Source organism: Nycticebus coucang, chromosome 12, assembly GCF_027406575.1.
Source record: "Nycticebus coucang isolate mNycCou1 chromosome 12, mNycCou1.pri, whole genome shotgun sequence".
NCBI lineage: Eukaryota > Metazoa > Chordata > Mammalia > Primates > Lorisidae > Nycticebus > Nycticebus coucang.
In genome coordinates this window covers 101,473,034-101,493,970 of record NC_069791.1, presented here as the reverse complement: position 1 = coordinate 101,493,970, position 20,937 = coordinate 101,473,034, and the positions used below count along the sequence as shown (strand labels likewise).

Here is a 20,937-nt window from a genome sequence, read left to right as displayed (position 1 = left end):
ACTGTGGCATCACAGCTCACAGCAACCTCAAACTTTTGGGCTCAAGAGATTCTCTTGCCTCAGCCTCCCAAGTAGCTGGGACTACAGGCGCCCACCGCAATGCCCGGCTTTTTGTTGTTGTTCTTGTAGGTGCCGTTGTTTGGCAGGCCCGGGCTAGGTCCAAACCCGCCAGCCTCGGTGTACATGGCCGGCGCCCTAACCACTATGGGCGTCGTGCCTAGTTTTTCTGTTTTTAGTAGAATGGGGTCTCGCTCTTGCTGGTCTTGAGCTCCTGAGCTCAAGCAACCCACCTACCTCCACCTCCCAGAGTGCTAGGATTACAGGCGTGAGCCACCGTACCCTCCTCAGCCTACATTTTCTATTTTCAATAGGAACTGGTCTCTTTCTGTCGTCCTGGGTACAGTGTGGCATCATCATAGTTCACAGCAACCTCTACCTCCTTGGCTCAAGTGATCTTCCTGCCTTAACCTCCTGAGTACCTGAGATTACAGGCATGCGCCACCACACCCTGCCTAACAAGATTAAACAGAAATAGTGAGGTAGTCCGGGAAATTGAAAATGATACTGCTTGGGTTAAGGTTCATACACATCCCTAATAGATGCTGTTGTTGGAGGGGACTGCAAAGTGAATTTCCTAGTAGCTAAGACAAAATAAACACCATCAGCCATTGCCTCCAAAAGATCAAATCAAATCTGCTCAACTGCAGATCTGTCTCTCAACTGGGTAAGAGACATCTCTCCAGTGGTCCCCATGCACTTGACATTCACACATTGAACACATATTTATTGATGAGGGTCTGTACATGAAGTGGACCCATCAATGGCTTTTAGTATATTCACAGAGTTTTGCAACCAACACAATCAATTTCAGAACATTTGCATCACTCCCAAAAGAAAACCCATACTCATTACAAATCATCCCCATTGTCTCCGTAACTACTAACCTGCTTACTGTCTGGATGGATATCCCTATTCTGAACATTTACTATAAATGAAATCATACAACATATGGCCTTTCGTGCCCGGCCTCATTTACTTAGCACAATATTTTCAAGGTTCATCCACACAGTAGCATGCATCAGTGATCCATTCATACTACATTTTATAAAGTATTACGATGAAATAATATTCCATCTTATAGATAAAACACATTTTACTAATTCATCTGTTGATAGACACTTGGGGGCTGTTTCTGCCTTTTGACGATTGTGAATAATGCTGCTATGAACACAATTTTTTTGTAGCATATGTTTTCATTGTTCTTGGGTATGGGGCATGAAGCTCAAGGTTCATGCTACAACATGAGCGAACTTCAAAGACATCATGCTAAGTGAAAGAAGGCAGGCACGAATGTTTACATACTGCACAGTTCCTCCAGACTAGGCAAATCCATAAAGATGGAAAGTAGACCTAGTGGTTGCCAGTGATTGGGAAAGAGGGATGGGGAGTGACAGCTTAATGAGTCCAGGTTTCCTGTTGGGGTGATGAAAATGTCTTAGGACTAGGCAGAGGTGATGGCTGCACACACTGTGAAGATTCTAAATGTCACTGAATTGTCTACTTTAAAACGGTTAACCGTTAATTTTATGTTTAATTTTACCGCAATTATAAATATAGAAAGAAAAGAAAAGAAATGAGTATAGGATCACTTAACACAACAATTTAAAAACCTTTTATTAAAAAATTTCAAACAGGCTGGGTCCAGTGACTCACACCTGTAATCCTAACACTCTGGGAGGCCGAGGCAGGAAGATCACTTGAGCTCAGGAGTGCAAGACCAGACTGAGCCAGAGAGAGACCCTGTTTCTAAAAAAATAGCTGGTTGTTGTGGCAGGTACCTATAAGTCCTAGCTACTTGGGAGGCTGAGGTAAAAGGATCACTTGAGCACAAGAGTTTGAAGTTGCTATGAACTATGACACCACAGCACTCTACTTAGGGTATCAGACTGAGACTCTGTCTCAAAAAAAACAAATAGGGCGGTGCCTGTGGCTCAGTCGGTAAGGCGCCCCCATATACCAAGGGTGATGGGTTCAAACCTGGCCCCGGCCAAACTGCAACCAAAAAATAGCCGGGCGTTGTGGCGGGCGCCTGTAGTCCCAGCTACTCGGGAGGCTGAGGCAAGAGAATCGCTTAAGCCCAGGAGTTGGAGGTTGCTGTGAGCTGTGTGAGGCCACGGCACTCTACCGAGGGCCATAGAGTGAGACTCTGTCTCTACAAAAAAAAAAAAACACAAATAAAGAAAGTGCAACAACTGTTAATGATCATTAAATCTAGGTGGTGGATATATAGGGGTTAATTATTCTAGTCTTTTTATTTCTTTATACTCAAAATCCTAAGCTCAAGTGATCCTCTTGCCTTGGCCTCCCAGCATAGAATTTTTTTTAAGTTACAGAAATCATGATATTTCACTCATAAATATTTGAGTAATAATCTCTAAAAGATGAGGACATTTTCCCATATAACCATTGTGCATTATCACATTAATATAATTAATGATAATTCCTAACTTGGATCTCATTCCCAGCCCATCTTCAGAGTTGGCGAAACTGAACCAGGTAACAAGTAAAATGTCTTCAGGTGCTGCATTTGGTTGTTTTGTCTCCTGAGACTTTTAATCTAGAATAATCTCTCTGTTCCCATTCCCCCATCCCCACCATTGAATTACTGACGAAAAACAGATAAATGTTCGGAGAATGTTATTTACTTGTAACTTTGCAGGTTTTATGTAATTCCTCTGACTCAAAGTGTCCCTACAAGACCACATCCTATATGCCTTGGCCCGTCGTTCTGTCTGCAGTGATAGCACTACAGATAACCACATACAGAGCTGACAAATGAATGGGTTACCCCTTACACAGATGAGAAACTATGACCGAAAGAGGTCGTACAACTACTGTTCGTGGTGGAGCTGGACTAAAACCCAGAGCTGCCTGCTTTTAAACCTAATCTCTTTGTGCCATACCAACCATATCAGTTGCAAGAATCATGTAGCACTGTAATTGTTGGTCTGACCATTCCTGTCTCTCTGTTCAACTGCACAAATCAAGGCAGGGGCTATGGTTCCTCATCAACATTTCCCCAGGGTCTGGCATATCCCAGGCAATCAGTGAATGGTGAATGAATAAATGAATGATTAGCTTGGTCCCCCCACAGACTCCCTCCACCATGCCACACATCTTTTCTCTTGCCCTGCCAGGAGAGTCATGGTAAAGCCTCCAAGACGGCCCCTAATTATACCTCTGGGTACTTATACCATTGAGTCATCCCCTCCTGCATTGAATATGGCTGACTTGTGTAACCAAAGGATATTACAGAGACAATGGAAGGTCACTCTGAGGGTAAGCCATTAAAGACACTGCAGCTTCCTTTTTGCTCTCTTGGATCACTTGCTCTGGGGTAGGTCAGCTGCCATGTCATAAGCTCACTCAAGCAGTCCTGCGGAGTCTGTGTGATGAGGAACTGGGGAGTTTCATGAGGGTGCAATCTTTTATAATTTTTTTTTTTTTTTTGAGACAGAGTCTTAAGCTGTCACCCCAGGTAGAGTGCTGTGGTGTCATAGCTCACAGCAACTTCCAACTTGGGCTCAAGCAATCCTCTTGCTTCAGTTTTTCTATTATTATTATTTTTTTTTTAGTAGAGACAGGGTCTCGCTTTTGCTCAAGCTAATATTGAATTCGTAAACTCAAGCAATCCACCTGCCTCGGTAGGACACCCAGAGTGCTAGGATTACAGGCGTGAGCCACTACACCTGTTCCTTTAAAAAAATTTTTATTTATTTATTTTTATATTTTAGATACAGAGTCTTGCTCTGTTCCCTGGGCTAGTGCGTGGCAGCACAATCATAGCTTACTGTGACCTCAAACTCCTAGGCTCAAGGAATCCTCCTGCCTTGGCCTCTCAAAGCACTGAATTACAGGCATGAGCCATCACACCTGGCCAAGGGCTCTACCCTTGAAGCAGCTCACCTAGCCCCAGTCAAACCTTCAGATGATACCAGCCCTGAATGACATCTTGATGACAACCTTGAGGGAGACTCTAAGCCACTGAGCTAGGCTGCTGGGTGGCTCCCAAATTCTTGCTCCTTAGAAATTGAGAACATTTGTTGTTTGAAGCTGCTAACTTCTGGTATAATTTGTTATGTAGCGAGTGATAACGAACACAGGGGTACTCACCTTGGTGCTCACGTCATTCCTGAGCTGCTCTATAGACTTCTTCCAGTCAGACTTCTGGGTGGTGATCTTGAAGAGCATGCTCTGAACCATCTCGTTCAGCTCTGTTGCCACAGTCTCCAGATCTACCCGGTTAGCCTTGCATGCCAGGGCACTCCTATCAGCTTTCTGGGGAAAGATGGGACTCAGGGAGGAGGAGCTACTGGAATGGATCAGGGGGCACTGGAGATGTTATACTCCTGGGGGCAATTTTTTCTAGTTCAGGATCCTGGACTTTTTGAGACAGTCTCACTATGTCGCCCTCGGTAGAGTGCTGTGACATCACAGCTCACAGCAACCTCAAACTCTTGGGCTTAAGTGATTTTCTTGCCTCAACTTCCCAAGTAGCTGGCTGGGACTACAGGCACCTGCCGCAATACCCAACTATTTTTGTTTGCATAACAGAATCTCCCTAATCATGAGTCACTAGAAGCAGGAGTTGATGGGACAACTTTCAAGAAGCTTTTCCTTCTCAAAATATCTGTCTGAATAAAAGTGGAAAAAATTTCTGGAAGGCTTAGATGATCCCGTTTCTCTGGGTGGGAGAGCCAGAAAAGTGGGGAAGGCAGAGGAACTTGTGTTCTCTCACCTCACTCAGCTCCTTCTCCATTGCGTCTTTATTCGCCTTGCTCACTTCTAGTCCTCTGATTAGAGTCTGGAGAATCTGAGAACAGAAGCAAGGTAAATAATGACAGTCTCCCACCAACACCTTTGCCAGGTGCTAGGAAGGAATAAAGGGGACAGGTGGACAGCAGGCAGGTGAGTGTGTTAGAAGGTTTAGGCTTAAGGACTCCAGGTGCCCAGATGAGAAGAGGAGGAATGTAGGACTTCAGACAAGCTGTCCCCTCAGACGTGTTATCATAGAAACTTCCCTGCACAAAGAGTTACACCCATAGGAGGAAGTCACAAACCAATGCTAACAATTGGCGCCCTGGATGTGTATTGCAAGTTCCTCTGTTCTGATTTGTAATGAGATCCCACTGAGAATTCTGGTCTACCATCAACTGAGCACTTACAATGAGCCTCACACACTGTGCCCAAGTGTTAGGGGAAAACCCTAATTTCCCCATCGCCACCACTCCATGAAAAGCCAGCTCTCTACATTAGCTTCACCCTGTCTTCCCTTACTAGTTTTCCCATGATAGGAATAGCAGCTCATGTCCAAAAGCCTTCTATGTCCCCAAAGGGTGGGGCCACATTTCCTTCAAAGCTGTGAATGGACTTTTAGCTAGAAGCCAGCTCCCTAGAACCCAGACTACATTTCACAGCCTCTCCTATAGCTCAGTGTAACGGGGGTAGAAATGAAAGCAGATGGATGTCTTTAACCATCTTTATCCTCTATCCTCTTTGCTGCTAGGTTGAATATAGAGTTAATGACTGGAGCATCTACAGCCATTTTGGGCCATCAGGTGACCCTCTGAATGGAGGTCACAGAATAGGATAAGAAACACAGAGCTTGGGTCTCCAGCACTGTGGAGCACCATGCCTACTCTCAGCTACCCTCTGAATGTCTTGAATGTGAAAGAGAAATACACTTACACCTTGTTTAAGTCAGTTATGTGGAGTGAATTTATGCCATTCAAAGTTGGACTTAATTCTAGTTAACACAAAATTCCATCACATCCACATCTTTGCCCGAAAGGTGGGTCCCAAGGTCTAGAATGAGAAATGAGGTATGGGAAGAAGCTTCTCCTTTGGCCCCAAGTCCAGCTGTTTCCTCCAACTCAATATTAGCCTTTTGGAGTCATCAGGACCAACATCAATACTCAGATCTCCACTTTTTTTTTAAAGAGACAATCACCCAGGCTGGAATACAATGGCATCATCATAGCTCACGGCAGGCTCAAACGCCTAGGCTTTGCAGCCTCCAACTTCTGGATTCAAATGATCCTCCTGCCTCAACCTTGGAGTAGCTGGGACTATAGGCATGTACCACCATGCCCGTCTATTGAAAAATATCCTTTTTTGTACAGGCTTGGTCTCACTGTGTTGCAGACTGGTCAGACTGGTCTTGAACTTATGGCCTCAAATGATCCTTCCTCCCACTTTGGCTTCCCAAAGTGCTGAGATTACTGACATGAGCCAACACACCACCACACCTGGTTCTTCAGGTATATTCTCAAGTAGTTAAAATCTAGAAATAAGAATCATTCAGAAAATTAATGAAACAAGGAGTTGGTTTTTTGAAAAAATAAATAAAATAGATCAACATTGGCCAGACTAACTAGAAATAGAAAAGTTAAATCTCGCCGGGCGCGGTGGCTCACGCGTGTAATCCCAGCACTGTGGGAGGCTGAGGAGGGAGAATCGCTTGAGCTCAGGAGTTCGAGCCCCCTCGCCGCGTCGCCCCGCCTGCGCTGCCCGCTCCCTCTCGCTTCTCCTCTCCTGGCGGAGGCCCCGGGACCAGAGAGAGAGAGAAGCGGGACCATGTTCCGACGCAAGCTGACGGCTCTCGACTACCACAATCCTGCCGGCTTCAACTGCAAAGATGAAACAGAATTTAGAAACTTTATTGTTTGGCTTGAAGATCAGAAAATCAGACACTACAAGATTGAAGACAGAGGTAATTTAAGAAACATCCACAGCAGTGACTGGCCCAAGTTCTTTGAAAAGTATCTCAGAGATGTTAACTGTCCTTTCAAGATTCAAGATCGACAAGAAGCAATTGACTGGCTTCTTGGTTTAGCTGTTAGACTTGAATATGGAGATAATGCTGAAAAATACAAGGACTTAGTACCTGATAATGCAAAAAACGCTGACAGCACAACTAAGAATGCGGAGCCGTTGATCAATTTGGATGTAAATAACCCTGACTTCAAGGCTGGCGTGATGGCTCTGGCCAACCTCCTTCAGATTCAGCGCCATGATGACTACCTGGTGATGCTTAAGGCAATTCGCATTTTGGTTCAGGAGCGCCTGACACAGGATGCAGTTGCTAAAGCAAATCAAACAAAAGAGGGCTTGCCTGTTGCTTTAGACAAACATATTCTTGGTTTTGACACGGGAGATGCCGTTCTTAACGAAGCTGCTCAGATCCTACGACTTCTGCATATAGAAGAGCTCCGAGAGCTACAGACAAAAATTAATGAAGCCATAGTAGCTGTTCAGGCGATTATTGCTGACCCAAAGACAGACCACAGACTGGGGAAAGTTGGAAGATGAGCACGAAGCCCCTTCAGCTCCTCACCTGCTTGGTGCAGTTGGGAGCCATGTACACTTCTGGCATGTGTTTGGAAATCAAATGTCACATTTTTCGAGGGAGGAATCCCAGAAAATTGATGATGTTTTAGAGATTTACCACCACTGCTTTTTTCTTTAATAAAGTTTGGGAAAGTGGAAAAAAAAAAAAAAAAAAAAAGGAGTTCGAGACTCGCCTGAGCGACAGTGAGACCCCGACTCGTGAAAAAAATGGAAAAACCCAGCCGGGCACCACGGCGAGCGCCTGTAATCCCAGCGGCTTCCGGAGGCTGAGGCAGCGGGGTGCCCGCAGCCCGAGTCTAAGATTGTGGTGAGCTACCACGCCCACTGCACTCTGCTCAGGGGCATAGGGTGGGACCCTGTCTCAACAAAAAAAAAAAAAAAAAAAAAAAGAAAAGTTAAATCTCTAGTAACCTCAATCAGAAATGATAAAGGGGAAATAACAACTGATCCCACAGAGACACAAAAGATCATCTATGAATACTACCAGAAACTCTATGCCCAGAAATTTGACAATGTGAAGGAAATGGATCAATATTTGGAATCACACCCTCTCCCTAGACTTAGCAAGGAAGAAATAGAGCTCGTGAACAGACCAGTTTCAAGCACTGAGATTAAAAAAACAATCAAAAAGCTTCCAACCAAAAACTGCCCTGGTCCAGATGGCTTCACACCAGAATTCTATCAAACCTTCAAGGAAGAGCTTATTCCTGTACTGCAGAAATTATTCCAAAAAATTGAGGAGGAAGGAATCTTCCCCAACACGTTCTACGAAGCAAACATCACCCTGATACCAAACCCAGAAAAGACCCAACCAAAAAGGAGAATTTCAGACCAATTTCACTCATGAATATTGATACAAAAATTCTCAACAAAATCCTAGCCAATAGATTACAGCTTATCATCAAAAAAGTCATACATCATGATCAAGTAGGTTTCATCCCAGGGATGCAAGGCTGGTTTAACATACACAAGTCCATAACATTATCCACCGTATTAACAGAGGCAAAAATAAAGATCATATGATCCTCTCAATAGATGCAGAAAAAGCATTTGATAAAATCCAGCATCCTTTTCTAATTAGAACACTAAAGAGTATAGATACAGGTGGCACACTTCTAAAACTGATTGAAGCTATCTATGACAAAACCACAGCTAATATTTAACTGAATGGAGAATTGGAACCAGACAAGGTTGTCCTCTGTCACCTTTACTATTCAACATAGGGCTGGAAGGTCTAGCCAATACAATTAGGCAAGACAAGGAAATAAAGGGAATCCAAATGGGAGCAGAGGAGGTCAAACTCTCCCTCTTTGTTGACAACATGATCTTATACTTAGAGAATCCCAAAGACTCTACCACAAGACTCCTAGAAGTCATCAAAAAATACAGTAATGTCTCAGGATATAAAATCAATGTCCACAAGTCAGTAGCCTTTGTATACGCCAATAACAGTCAAGATGAGAAGCTAATTAAGGACACAACTCCCTTCGCCATAGTTTCAAAGAAAATGAAATACCTAAGAATATACCTAATGAAGGATGTGAAGGACCTCTATAAAGAAAATTATGAAATCCTCAGAAAGGAAATAGCAGAGGATATTAACAAATGGAAGAACATACCATGCTCATGGATGGGAAGAATCAACATTGTTAAAATATCTATACTTCCCAAAGCAATCTACCTATTCAATGCCATTCTATTAAAATACCAACATCGTACTTTCAAGATTTGGAAAAAATGATTCTGCATTTTGTATGGAACCAGAAAAAAACCTTTATAGCTAAGGCAGTTCTTAGTAATAAAAATAAAGCTGGGGGCACCACCATACCAGATTTTAGGCTGTACTACAAAGCCATAGTGGTCAAGACAGCATGATACTGGCACAAAAATAGAGACATAGACACTTGGAATAGAATAGCAAACAGGAAATGAAACTAACAGCTTACAACTACCTAATCCTTGATAAACCAAACAAGAACATACCCTGGGGGAAAGACTCCCTATTCAATAAATGTTGTTGGGAGAACTGGATATCCACATGTAAAAGACTGAAACTGGACCCACTCCTTTCCCCACTCACAAAAATTGATTCAAGATGGATAAAGGACTTAAATTTAAGGCATGAAACAATAAAAATCCTCAAAGAAAGCATAGGAAAAACAGTGGAAGATATTGGCCTGGGGAAAGACTTCATGAAGAAGACTGCCATGGCAATTGCAACAACAACAAAAATAAACAAATGGGACTTCATTAAATTTTTGTACAAAAGCTTCTGTACAGCTAAGGAGACAACAACCAAAGCAAAGAGACAACCTACACAATGGGAAAGGATATTTGCATATTTTGAATCGGACAAAAGCTTGATAACTAAGATCTATAGAGAACTCAAATTAATCCACATGAAAAAAGCCAACAATCTCATATATTAATGGGCAAGAGACATGAATAGAACCTTCTCTAAAGAAGACAGATGAATGGCTAACAAACATATGAAAAAATGTTCATCATCCCTATCTATTAGAGAAATGCAAATCAAAACCACCCTGAGATACCAGTGAGAATGGCCCACATCACAAAATCTCAAAACTGCAGATGCTGGCGTGGATGTGGAGAGAAGGGAACACTTTTACACTGCTGGTGGGACTGCAAACTAGTACAACCTTTCTGGAAGTAAGTATGGAGAAACCTCAAAGCACTCAACCTAGACCTCCCATTTGATCCTGCAATCCCATTACTGGGCATCTACCCAGAAGGAAAAAAATCCTTTTATCATAAGGACACTTGTACTAGACTGTTTATTGCAGCTCAATTTACAATCGCCAAAATGTGGAAACAGCCTAAATGCCCACCAACCCAGGAATGGATTAACAAGCTGTGGTATATGTATACCATGGAATACTATTCAGCCATTAAAAAAAATGGAGACTTTACATCCTTCGTATTAACCTGGATGGAAGTGGAAGGCATTATTCTTAGTAAAGCATCACAAGAATGGAGAAGCATGAATCCTATGTACTCAGTTTTGATATGAGGACGATTAATGACAATTAAGGACACGGTAGGGTTGGGGGAAAGGGAGAGCAAAAAGAGAAAGAAGGAGGGAGAAAGAAGGGGTGGGGCCTTGGTGTGTGCCACACCTTTTGGGGGCAAGACACGATTGCAAGAGGGACTTTACCTAACAATTGCAATCAGTGTAACCTGGCTTATTGTACCCTCAATGAATCCCCAACAATAAAAAAAAAAATCTAGAAATAAAGAGTGGTGATTAGGTAAGACCCTCTAACTTCTACTACCAAGGTCACTTGTATCCTGGATTAAATTAGTGGCTCTCCAAAAATTTATGTCCACCCAGAACCTGTGAACATGGCCCTACTTAGAAATAATAAGGGTCTTTGCAGATATAATCAGTAATATGAGGTCATATTAGATTGGGGGGGCCCTGAATCCTATAACTAATGTCCTCGTAAAACAAGATTGTGTGAAGATACAGAGACTCATAGAGGGAAGGGGCCATGTGCCCAGAGGCAGAGAGGGGAATGATGCAGCCAGAAGCTTGGGAACATTTTGAGCCACCAGAAACCTGAAGAGGCAAGGGGAAATTCTCTGAGCCTTTTGATGGAGCACCTAACACCTTGGTTTCAGATTTTCAGCCTCTAGAACTATGAGAGAAGACACTGTTATCATTTTAAGACATCCAGTTTGTGGTAATTTGTTATGGCAGCCTCAAGAAACCGATAAACCGAGTAGGCAGGAGAATCAGGACTCAGACTCAAGTTCATCTATCACAGAGCCTATGCCCTGGACCCCAGTACCCAGGTGGGCAAGCTCGGGTTGGACAGTCTCACTTTATCACCCTCAGTAGAGTGTCATAGAGTCACACAGCTCACAGCCACCTCCAACTCCTGGGCTTAGGCGATTCTCCTGCGTCAGCCTCCCGAGTAGCTGGGACCACAGGTGCCGCTACAATGCCTGGCTATTTTTTGTTGTTGCAGTTTGGCCGGGCCAGGTTTGAACCCGCCACTCTTGGTGTATGGGACCCGCACCCTACTCACTGAGCCACAGGCACCGCCCTTGGGGTTGGTCTTTTTGCCTAAGCCTCTGTTTCCTCCTCTTTAAAATGGCATCAGTTCCATTTCTCTTCTGGGGATGTGGAGGGGACTATAGAAAGGGTATCTAGTATGTTCCTGGCGGACAGCATTCAGTATATATATATTAGCTGTAAGTCTTATCTTGCATGGAAGCCACAGAGCTGTGGATTTCATAGTTTGTTCCAAGAATGATTTTAGAATGTGGCCAAAACCTCATCAAAGACTACTTGTCTACTCGCAAAGGGCAAATCGTGTTTTCCATGCAATCAATGAGAAAGATTCTATCTCTACTTATTTTCCTGCTGTGATCTTCATGGGAAATGCTCCAAAAGAAACACTCCAGAGGCCCTCAGGTCTCTCCACCTGCTGGCTATTCCTGTCTTTTTCTCCCCCTGGGAGGCTCCTGGCAGGGGCTGTGCCCTGCAGAGGAGTCTGCAAAGGTCCCAACACTCACTGATCTTTGGTTGGGTGGCAGCTGCTGCTGCAGAGGGGCTATGGCTGGTGGCTTTGACTCTGGACTCCTAGGAGCCTCAAAGGCATGGCTTAGACAGAACTCTGAGGTTTTTGGCATCTGACAGCCTCCCAGCCCCTCTCAGTGATGAGCATTGCCTAAACCTGTCCTGTGACTGCCATAATAAATCACGCCAATGGGATGGCCTGTAACAACAGAAATTTATTCTTTCACAGTTCAGGAGACCAGAAGTCCAAAATCAAAGTGTTGACAGGGCTGTGCTCCCTCTGAAAGCTCTAGGGGTGCCTCTTCTTCTAGTGCTTCCTGGCCTTCCCTGGCTGGGACTGCATCACATCAATCTCTGTCTCCTCCTTTGTGCAGCCTCCCTCTCTGTGAATCTCAAGCATCCCTCTCCTTTCTCTTATAAGAACACTAGTTATTGGACTTATGCCCTCCCAGATAATTCAGGATGATCTCTTCATTTCAATATCCTTAATTATATCTGCAAAGACCTTTTCAAAAGATGTTTAAAAATTTTTTTTAGAGACAGGGTCTCACTCTGTCATCCTGGGTAGAGTACAGCAGCATCAGCATAACTCACTGCAACCTCAAACTCCTGGGCTCAAGTGATCCTCCTGCCTTAAGCCTCCCTAGTAGCTGGGGCTACAGGAGCAGGCTACCATACCAATTTTTTAATTTTTAGTAGAGATGGGGTCTAGCCATGTTGCCCAGGCTGGTCTCAAACTCAAGCAAACCTCTAACCTCAGCCTCCCAGAGTGCTAGGATTACAGTCATGAGCCACTGTGCCTGGCTTGCACAGATATTTTCTCCAAAAAAGTCACATTCACAGGTACTAGAGATTAGGACATAGACATCTTTTTTTGAGGGGTCATCATTCAACCCACTACACCCCTGAAGTTTGGAAGCCCCTGCTGCCCAGGCCTCTATCCCATAGTTGTCCTGCAAAGAATTTTAGATTTGCTCCATGATGTGAATTAGCCTGTCCTTCCATTTTCATTTCTAGAAATTTTTAGAAACGTCTTCATTTTGCCAAGTGTTTTACACATTTCCTTATTTGATAACCCTCCAAATTTATTGCACTATGTAAGTTTTTAGCAAATGGAAAGACATACCATGTCTTAGACTAGGAAAGCAATGTATAAAGAACTCTGTGATCACTTCTCTTCAACCTAACTTATGAGTTAAGTCCCAATCAAGATATGTGAGGTTTCCACTTCCTGGATAGTCCAGTAAACTCCTGGATCCAACCCTTCCACAACAACTATCCACTCTGGGAAAATTAAATACACACACATGAACACATATGCACAAAGGCACACAGCCCTGAAGGCACCAAGTGTGCACAAGCAGGACGATTCTATAAGGCAATTAACACAGCAGGAGAAAACCTGCACAGGGCGAGTATTCTGCTTTTTTTTTTTAGAGACAAAGTCTCATTTTGTCACCCTCGGTAGAGTGCCGTGGCGTCACACAGCTCACAGCAACCTCCAGCTCTTGAGCTTAGGTGATTCTCTTGCCTCAGCCTCCCAAGTAGCTGGGACTACAGGCGCCTGCCACAATGCCCAGCTATTTTTTTGTTGCAGTTTGGCCGGGGCCGGGTTTGAACCTGCCACCCTCAGGATACGGGACTGGCGCCCTACTCATGAGCCACAGGCGCCGCCCGAGTATTCTGCTTTTTTAAAACTTGAGGTGAAATGCACATATGATAAAATGGTATTTAGGACAGTCACAATGTTGTGTAACCATCACCTCTATCTAGTTCCAAAACACTTTTACCCCCAAAAAAACCCATTAGCAGTCACTCCGCATGCCCTTGCCGCTACCCATGGCTACTCATCTAAGTTTCATCTCTCTGGATTTCCCTCTTCTGGGCATTTCATATAAGTGGAATCATACAACATGTGACTTGCTTCTTTCACTTAGCATGATATGTTTTCGTTTGTTTGTTCCTTTGTTTGTTTTGAGACAGAGCCTCACTTTGTCGCCCTTGGTAGAGTGCTATGGTGTCATAACTCACAGCAACCTCAAACTCCTGGGCTCAAGTGATCCCCTTGCCTCAGCCTCCTGAGTAGCTGAGACTACAGGTGCCCACTATAGAGCCCAGCTAATTTTAGAGATGGGGTCTCATTCTAGCTCAGTTGGTTTTGAACCCTTGAGCTCAGGCAATCCGCCCACCTTGGCCTCCCAAAGGGCTAGGATAATAGGTGTGAGGCACATAACATGGTAGTTTTGAGGTTTTTCCAAGTTGTAGCATGAATCAGTGCTTCATTTTCATTTTATGGCCATGTAACATTCCATCATATATCTAGGTTAAGTCATCTGCTTTTAAGACTGTTAGCCGAAGGGCAAGGCAGACTTGGCCGTGCTAAAATTTTGATAGAAAACCCATAATCTCCCCATCCCAGAGAATGACAGCTGAGAGTTTAGGGCAACTACTACTGACACAGAAGAATGAGGGGTAAATCCAGGAAAGAGAGCACTTAAGAGATAGATCCCCTGGCCAGATGCAGTGGCTCACACTTGTAATCCTAGCATTCAGGAGGCCGGAGCAGGTGGATTGCCTGAGCTCAGGAGTTCAAGACCAGCCTAAGAGGGAGACCCTGTCTCTACTTTAAAAAAAATAAAATTAAAATTAAAATAAAAAAATATATATATATATAACACCTGGCCAGTTTATATATATATTTATATATATATATTTATATATATATAAACTGGCCAGGTGTTATGGTGAGTGCCTGTAGTCCTAGCTACACAGGAAGCTGAGACAGGAGGATCACTTGAACCCAGGAGTTTGAGGTTGCTGTGAGCTATGACTCTATGGCACTCTACCCAAGGTGACAGAGTAAGACTCTGTCTGAAGGAAAAAAAAAAAAAAGAGGCAGATTCCCAAGCTCTATGTATATACCCAGCTTAAATCCCTAGCTGACTCCTAATGCCTTTGTTTTCCAGCTTGAGTAACAGAGTGAGACCCTATCTCAAAAAAACAAAACAAAACCAAACAAGAAACAAAATTCTGCCACCACCCCACACACAGACAGAAGGGCCTGGATGATGTCTGTCCTCTGGACACTCATGTCATCCTGAAGGGTGCCTGGTGCAGCAGGAACATGCGATAATGTGTGCTAAACACACGGGCTTTCCCCCACCAGCTGGATGCTCACAGCGTCTTCAAGAGAACAGCCAGGGAAAGCCGCCGCACTGTTTTTTCACTGCGCCCGGTGCTGCAGCGGAACCACGGACTCCCTGGTTTCTACTAGAAAAGTCCGACAGCGTCCCTGATCTCTCACAGCACAGTTCATTAAAGAAATATTTCATGAAGTCATGTCTGTGTGTGTGTGTTTCAGGCTAGTCCAATGAAACCATGGAGTGGAGAAGGAACAAAGGAATCTGTAACTAGTTATAAACACCACAGCACTCGGTTCAGCAAATTATGTGTTGTACACAAAGCCCTGTTCCAGGTTCTTCCAGGGTTAACATTAATAAGCAATTAAATCTTGATGGCACAAGAGCCAGGAAGGAAGTCAGGAGGAAGGTCTCTGTGCTCAGCTGTGGCACTGCTTATTAGCGCCTCATTTGCTTGAGGGCCTCTGAACAAGTGGCAACCACCCCGTCATTGGAGGCGGATGCTGTAACCCCACTCACCCCCAAGTTGGGCCTGGCATAGTGGTGGGCACACAGCAGACGTGCTGAATCACTGGCTCCAGAGTCCACTGAGGAAGGGCACCACAATGTCCCCAGGCACAGTGACCAGGCCTTTTGGAGGAACAGTATGACCAGGAGATGGTGTGGCTCCTCCTCAGTGTACACAAGGGTCTGAGCACATATCCCTGCAAACATTCATCCACCCACACCCAGCCAGCTGTCCCCAGAGAGAGGCAGCTTCCCTTCCCACCTGCTTGTTAGGCTCTGAGTTACTCCCTCCTTGTCTGAGTTCTTTTCCATTCCAAGTTGCCCTGATTCAACTGTCGAGAGGAGCAATTGGCCTTGGGCTTGTCTTGCTTCTGTCCTTTTGCCCCCTTATCCTATTGTAGCACCCCCAACAGCCCCCTTTCTAGAAACAGAAACTTCCATGAAAACAACCACAGTTTTTTTTTTTTTTTTTTAGATGGAGTCTCACTTCATTGCCCAGGCTAGAGTCCATGGTATCAGCCCAGTTCACAGCAACCTCAAACTCCTGGGCTCAAGTGATCCTCCTGCCTCAGCCTCCCAAGTAGCTGGGCCCACAGGTGGCTGACACAACGCCTGGCTAATTTTTCTATTTTAGTAGAGATGGTGTCTTGCTCTTGCTCAGGGTGGTCTCGAACTCTTGAGCTCAAGGTATCTTCCCACCTTGGCCCTCCAGAGTGCTAAGACTACAAGAGAGAGACTCTGAGCCTGGCCTAAACCTCAGGTTTGTTTGGGATTTTGTCTCTTTATACTTTGGAGGAACATCATTCCCTCCTACTGGCAACCATCCCTGGATCCCCTCTCTAAAGGTGCAGGGTCACATCTGGAACAAGCTAAAGGCTGGACTGGGCAGGTTCTGAGGACTCATCTGACCTGGTCATTAGGCCAGCTCAGCAGGTCAGACCCTCAGGTCCCCAGGAGAAGGTGTTTGGCTGAGTGAATCCCTGGGCAGGGGCTCTATATCTGTCTTCACAATTCCCGCTGGCAATTCTGCTGTTCCTGAAAGGCTCTGGGCTGCCGAGCACTGCCCCTTTCCTGGTCTGAGACAAATGTAAAACAACAGTCGGTGGGAGAAATCCTCTCCTTCACTCATTGATTTATTCTGCAAATGTTATTGAGCCTTCACTGTGCTCTTCTAGGTGTTGGTGATGCAGGCACCAACCAGCAAAACAGGTGGTGTCTGGACCCTTCTGTTTATATGTATATGGGGGAAGGGGCTGGTTTGCTTTTAACTGAAGAATAATTTATGCACAGTAAAATGCCAGTGAAGCACCCACTGGCCCCTCAGCGTCCAGGGCAGGTTCACCCTCTGTGAAACCTTAGGAGAAGGTCTGAGAGTCCCCAGTGAGGAATTTCCCCCTTTCCTGCCTATCTTAGGCCCACCCAGACCTCCGAACCTTGAACTCGTCCACGCGCGCCTGGAGCCTTTCCATTGCCTTCTCCAACACGAGGTAGTGATCCTTCATTATCTCTACTTGGTGGCTCCAAACTTTCTCAAGCTCTTCCCCCTAAAAGCAGGAGACAAAGACATCCAAGGCCTCTGCTTCTGAGGTCTGCGGCACCAGAAAGAGGCCTGAGGGAGGGCTGAGGCCAAGGAGAAGAACGTACGAGACCAGTGTGTCTACAATCTGTCATTGTAACAGCTCCCAGGACACTTGCAAGTAGGAGTCCCACGGCCCCCTCCTATCATAGCTCAGCTGCCCTGTGGCCCACTCACCTGCCCAGGCCTCCTTTGGCTATAAGTTAAGATAAATCTGCGTCCAGGAGGGAGGGGAATGAGGACTCTGCCATCAGCTAGCTTCAAGCCTTCATTTCCTCAAAAACTCTTCTCTGTCTAGGACACTCACCTTTAGCCTGGACTTTTGGAGGTTGCTGATCTTCTCCTGTAATGCTTCCAGTGTGGCCCCAAGGCCGCAGGGGCTTGCCATATTCGCTGAAAGCAAAGGATGGGGTCTCTGCTGGGGGCAGGGATGGAAGGAGATGATTTCCCTGAGTTCCAGCTGCTTCTGTGATAAGGCCCTGAGGCAGTGCCACCCAAAAGAAATGTATAGTGGACTTGAGAGCCAGTGAAGCGATTTTTAATTTTCTAAATAGTTTTAGAAAAATATATACTTTTTGAGATAGATTCTTTCTCTGTTGCCCAAACTGGAGTACAGTGATGTCATCATAGCTCACTGCAGCCTTATATTCCTAGGCTCAAGCAATCCTCCTGCCTCAGCCTCCCAAGTAAGTGGGACTACACTATCAGTATCACCTGGGAACAAGTTAGAAATGAAAATTCTTGGGCCCCACCCAAATCCAACTCGTCAGAAACTCTGGGTGGGGCCCAGCAGTCTGCTCTACCAAGCACCCCAGAGACACAGGTGAGCTCAAGGCTGAGAACCACTAGTGAAGAATGCCCCCATTCTCCCTGTGTGGGAGAAATTGAAATTGGGGCAGAAATTGACCAGTCATGTTGCAACCCAGAATATGATGTGCTTTTTTTCTTTTTTTACTTTTGAGACACAGTCTCACTTTGTTCACTCTTGGCAGAGTGCTGTGACATTATAGCTCACAACAACCTCAAACTCTTGGGCTCAGGTGATCCTCTTGCCTCAGCCTCCTGAGTAGCTGGGACTGCAGGTGTGCCACAACACCTGGCTCATTTTTCTGTTTTTAGTAGAGATGGGGTTTGCGCTTGCTCAGGCTAGTCTTGAACTCCTGAGCTCAAGCAGTCCACCCGCCTCAGCCTCCCAGAGTGCTAGGATAACAGGTGTGAGCCATTGTACCCAGCCTATGACTGTGGTCTTTAAATATATGTATTTTTGCCTAGTAGTTGCTCCTTATTCCAAGCTGATCACTTCTTCCAGTATCTGTTCAGTGCTATTGTGCATTCTAGCTGAGCTTAACTTAGCATTACATTGTACAGTATTGTATTATGGGCTATTGCAAAAGAGTTTTAAGATGTGTGTGTGTGTGTGTGTGTGTATATATATATGGTGTGTATATATATATATATATATATATATTGTGTGTGTGAGAAAGAGAGAGAGTTCCTCTTTGTTATCCTCATAGAGTGCTATGGTGTCATAGCTCACCACAACCTCAACTGTTGGGCTCAATGATCCTCTTGCCTCAGCTTCCCGAGTAGCTGGTAGTACAGGCACCCACCACAATGCCTGCCATTTTTTTAGAGACAGGGTCTCAGTCTTGCTCAGGCTGGTCTTGAACTCATGAGCTTAAGCAATCCACCCACCTCAGCCTCCCAGAGTGGTAGGATTATAGGCATGGATCACTGCATCCACCCTCAGGAATAATTTTGACACATGGTTTTTCTCAAGAGCTAACTTGAGATCCTAACAGCCTTTCTTCCCTAAGATAAAACTTTACTGTACATTCAATATAAAAGGATAGACTAGTAAGAGATTAAATGCTTACACCAAAGGAATGAATGGTTAATGGGTGAAGGCAGATTCTGTTGGGGAAGCCAAATGAAAGAGAGGAGGTGCTTCTCAAAGCCCAAAAAGAGGGCCTGAGCCCCTGCCACCCTTCTGGGGACACACCAGGCCTACCTAGATAAGTCAAGCGCTCATTCAAGGCAGATGACAGCTGATCAAACTCCGCTTTCAGGGAATCATGTCTTGTTTGAATCTGGGGTAAGTAGCTCAGGGAATGCTTGACAGCCTTCTTCTTGTCTTCAGGGCTCGTGGCCTGCTTAGCATCTAGCATGGCCTGGGGCAGGGCTGTGTCAGGAGTGATGGTATCATCAGTGATGGGCATGAAGTCTGTGGCCCCACGGGAAGCTCCTGCGCCCAAAAAATCTGCAAAGGCCCCTAAGGCTCCAGATGCAGCCAAAGTTGTTGCTTTGGTAGCCATTTGGGTGGCAGGGGCATCCTTGACCTGGTGGGCAGCAGCCTTGGCTGCTTGGGCTGCTGAGTTTGCAGCTGCTGCGTAGGCGGCAGCGGCAGCTGCAGCGATGGTGGCAGCGGTTCTTATCCGCTGAAGGGTAGACCGGGGATCCTTTGGCTGTGCTTCCTTGGGGGCCCCATCCTTTGAGGCTCTGTCTTTGAAGGCTCTGTCCTTGAGTGTCCTAACCTTTTGGGCTCTATCCCGGGAGACCCCATCCTGGGGGACCCCATCCTCGGTTTCTTCCCCCTTTTCTTTGACAACTGAGAGCAAGTGGGCTGCTGGCCGGTGAGACTGGTATGGCTGTAGCGGACGAGGCCATGCTGAGCCTAATTCTGTGGCTGGTGGTGGACTCCGAAGGGGCAGGGGCTGAGTGGACTGCAGGAGGGTTGAGTCCCAGAAAGGCCATGAGCCAGCCCTGTGTCCCTCTCTGAGACCTGGTGGCATAGGCCACATTCGCGATGGTGGGGGCTGGGCACCTGGGGCAGGCCAAGGTACCTGCATGAGCCCAGGTGTTATACCTGGCCCCGGCACAGGCCTCAGTGCAGGCATGAGCTCAGGCTCCAGTGGAGGTGCAGGCCCAGGGGTGGGCCCAGGTGTGAGCTCAGGTGGGGGCTCAGGTACAGGCCCAAGCTGTGGCGTGGGCCCAGGTGCAGCCCCACGCTGGGGCGTGGTCCCAGGCTTGAGGGCCAGAGGCTGGCCTGGCTCCTGGGCACTGCTGAGTGAAACTTCCTGGGCAGACACCTCCTCTGGGACTTCATAATCCCAGATGGTCTGCAGGAGGTGGGGGGTTTGGATGGGCTCTGAGACCTGGACAGGTTGAGCAGCGTAGAGGTACTCAAGAGTCTGTTCCAGGGCAGCATCTGGTTCCAGCTGGGGTGCATCAGTTTCCTGGAGAGGAAAGGGCTGAGAGGGCTGGGCTAACTTCTTACCCCCTCCCCACTTGTAGCCACCGCCCTGCTCCCTACCCCCTGCCCTCCTGCCATCTTCCCAAACCCTTTGTTGCTCTTCTTCCTCCTTCACTCACTGAGGTGAACATGGCCTCATGAAGGCCACTCCACAGCACCATGTCGTCAGGTTTGGGGATGGTTCGAAACTTTTTCTGGAGGGAATTCTGGAGGACGAGGGTGAGGAAGGAAGGGCATGAGCCTGGAGGGTACAGTGCCCTCAGGTGGTTCCCCATCCACACTGACCCCACATCTGCAAAGAAACCTTTCCAGTTTGTGTTCTCCTCCTCACCCCTCCCCACACCCAATACCCAGGACACTGGAGGTGGGGGCTAGGGAGAAGGACAGAGGCCATGGCCCTCACCATGTCTCGCTGTGCTGAGCTTATCTTCCTGTTCTGCATTCTCAATTCATCGTTGATGATATCCAATTTTTCTGGTTGCACCTGTCAAATAAGGCAGGTCTG

General features: G+C 46.0%; 2 protein-coding genes across 2 annotated transcripts in view; one reads left to right on the top strand and one right to left on the bottom strand.

Moving 5' to 3' along the window:
- Nucleotides 1–20,937, bottom strand: part of C12H16orf96 (chromosome 12 C16orf96 homolog) — a 54,285-nt gene that overhangs the window by 14,534 nt on the left and 18,814 nt on the right. The window contains exons 3-9 of the mRNA XM_053556660.1: nt 20,836–20,916; nt 20,552–20,638; nt 19,191–20,439; nt 17,487–17,572; nt 17,037–17,147; nt 4,799–4,873; nt 4,174–4,338 (exon numbers count right to left, since the gene is read on the bottom strand). Of these exons, the coding sequence (XP_053412635.1) occupies nt 4,174–4,338; nt 4,799–4,873; nt 17,037–17,147; nt 17,487–17,572; nt 19,191–20,439; nt 20,552–20,638; nt 20,836–20,916 (1,854 nt within the window). The remainder of the gene's footprint in view (nt 1–4,173; nt 4,339–4,798; nt 4,874–17,036; nt 17,148–17,486; nt 17,573–19,190; nt 20,440–20,551; nt 20,639–20,835; nt 20,917–20,937) is intronic.
- Nucleotides 6,545–7,544, top strand: LOC128561637 (RNA transcription, translation and transport factor protein). Its single transcript, XM_053556127.1, has one exon. The coding sequence runs from the start codon at nt 6,637–6,639 to the stop codon at nt 7,369–7,371; it is 735 nt and encodes a 244-aa protein (XP_053412102.1). The 5' UTR covers nt 6,545–6,636; the 3' UTR covers nt 7,372–7,544.